Source organism: Drosophila montana, unplaced genomic scaffold (genome assembly GCF_035044405.1).
Source record: "Drosophila montana isolate Dmon_TW-CO22-7 unplaced genomic scaffold, ASM3504440v1 contig_1495_1, whole genome shotgun sequence".
NCBI lineage: Eukaryota > Metazoa > Arthropoda > Insecta > Diptera > Drosophilidae > Drosophila > Drosophila montana.
In genome coordinates this window covers 7,078-8,991 of record NW_026996441.1, presented here as the reverse complement: position 1 = coordinate 8,991, position 1,914 = coordinate 7,078, and the positions used below count along the sequence as shown (strand labels likewise).

General features: G+C 43.2%; 1 protein-coding gene across 1 annotated transcript; it reads left to right on the top strand.

Annotated features, from left to right (window-relative positions):
• Nucleotides 1–237: 237 nt before the first annotated feature.
• LOC135432583 (uncharacterized) lies at nucleotides 238–1,158 on the top strand. The gene has a single exon (XM_064688289.1). The coding sequence runs from the start codon at nucleotides 238–240 to the stop codon at nucleotides 1,156–1,158; it is 921 nt and encodes a 306-aa protein (XP_064544359.1).
• Nucleotides 1,159–1,914: the final 756 nt, after the last annotated feature.

Below are 1,914 nucleotides of genomic sequence, written 5' to 3'. Positions count from 1 at the left end.
GTGGGTCATATTCAGTGGCAGTATTGGCCGATTGGCGGAAGGAAGACCGTATCGAAGGTGGTTGGATAATGTGTGAGATGCTTTCGTGCCAAGCCACGATTAGTAGAGCATATAATGGCTGATCTTCCCAAAGAACGTTTGACTGCTTGTCGAGTCTTTGAAGTCTCTGGCGTTGACTGTTGTGGACCATTTTTCTATAAGCCAGACGTACGTAATAAAGCTCCAGTCAAATGCTACATGGCTGTCTTCGTCTGCTTCGCGACTAAAGCAGTTCACCTGGAGCTGGTCAAGGATCTGTCGACTGCTTCATTCTTGAATGCGCTCAAGAGGTTTATATCGACTCGAGGCAGGCCATCTCAGATATGGTCGGGTAACGCTACCAACTTTGTCGGCGCCAAGAACGAGCCTCTGGACCTCAAGCGTCTATTCATCAGTCGTAATCATATTGACTCAGTGCACAAGTTTTGCATGGATGACTCCATTGATTGGAAATTTATTCCCCCTCTTTCGCCGCATTTTGGCGGCCTTTGGGAAGCAGCATTGAAGACAGCGAAGCATCATTTTTATCGTGCTGTTGGCTCTTGTGCTCTCAACTTCGAAGAACCTCGCACCCTAGTCTGCCACCTAGCATCGATAATTAACTCCAGGCCATTGTTTCCTCTTTCAGAAGACCCCGCAGACCTAGATGTGTTAACTCTATCTCATTTTTTGATTGGTGCACCCAGCTCATCGTTCGTTGAGCCTGATGTGACGCACTTTCAAATCAATCGTCTGGATGGCTGGCAACGCGTAACATACCTTCAACAACAGTTTTTGTGCCACTGGCGTGAAGAATATTTAACGCTGCTTCTGCAGCGCTCTAGATGGCCTACCCCGAAACCAGGAATATGTGTCAACGACCTTGTCCTCGTAAAGGATGCAAATCTGCCGCCCCTAAGTTGGCCACTGGCGAGAACCACTGAGTTAATCGTGGGAAAGGATGGCGTCGCTCGCGTAGCTATCTTGCGCACCGCAACAGGAGAGACAAGAAGAGCTGCAAACAAGCTATGCCTACTGCCCATCAAGGACTCAGTTGAAGGACCAAGTCTTCCAGCCGGGGGAGAATGTCTGGCTACGCAGCCAAAACAGCTGGAGCAGCATCGTCTTCTTATCTTGTAATACTTGCTCTGCAAAGCAACTGCTTAAATTTCGCTCTTAAAATTATTTACATTAAGCTGGCGGTGAGTTTGGTCAAGATATTTTGAAAAACAGAAAAATATTTTTATACAACAACTTAATTTTCGACCGATCATTCCTATGACAGCTATATGATATAATGGTTCGATCTTAATAGGAGTTCGCATATATATGAGGAGCATAGTAAAACTATTAAATGCCGAGTCTGATCAAGATATCTTGATAAACAAAAATGTTTTTCATTTAAGCACCTACTTTTCGATCGTTCATTCCGATGCAGCTATATGCTATAGTGGTGCCGAGTTTGGTTGAGATATCTTGATAAAAAAAAGTTTTTCATACAAGAACCTACTCTCTGACCGATCGTTCCTATGGCAGCTATATGATATAGTGGTCCGATCGAGCTGGTTTTGACATATGAACTGCGTGCAACAGAAAGAGGGAATTCTGCAAAGTTTCATAAAGTTAGCTCAAAAACGGAAAGAGTAGTTCGCATAAAAACAGACAGACGGACTGACGGACAGACATGGTTATATCGACTCGGCGGTTGATATATATATATATACTTTATGGGGTTGGAGATGTCTCCTTCACGACAAAATTATTACACCCTTTGCAAGGGTATAAAAAATAGCTTTAAGTTCACAAAATGATAAGAGATTATTGTATAGTACATACACATGCTTGGGGTCATTATAAGATTGTAAATTATTTGTCTAAATAAAGCATTTTACAAAA

What these genes read in the sequence shown, in the direction of transcription:
- LOC135432583 (XM_064688289.1), top strand. Translation starts at nt 238, where the DNA reads ATGGCTGTCTTCGTCTGCTTCGCGACTAAAGCAGTTCACCTGGAGCTG.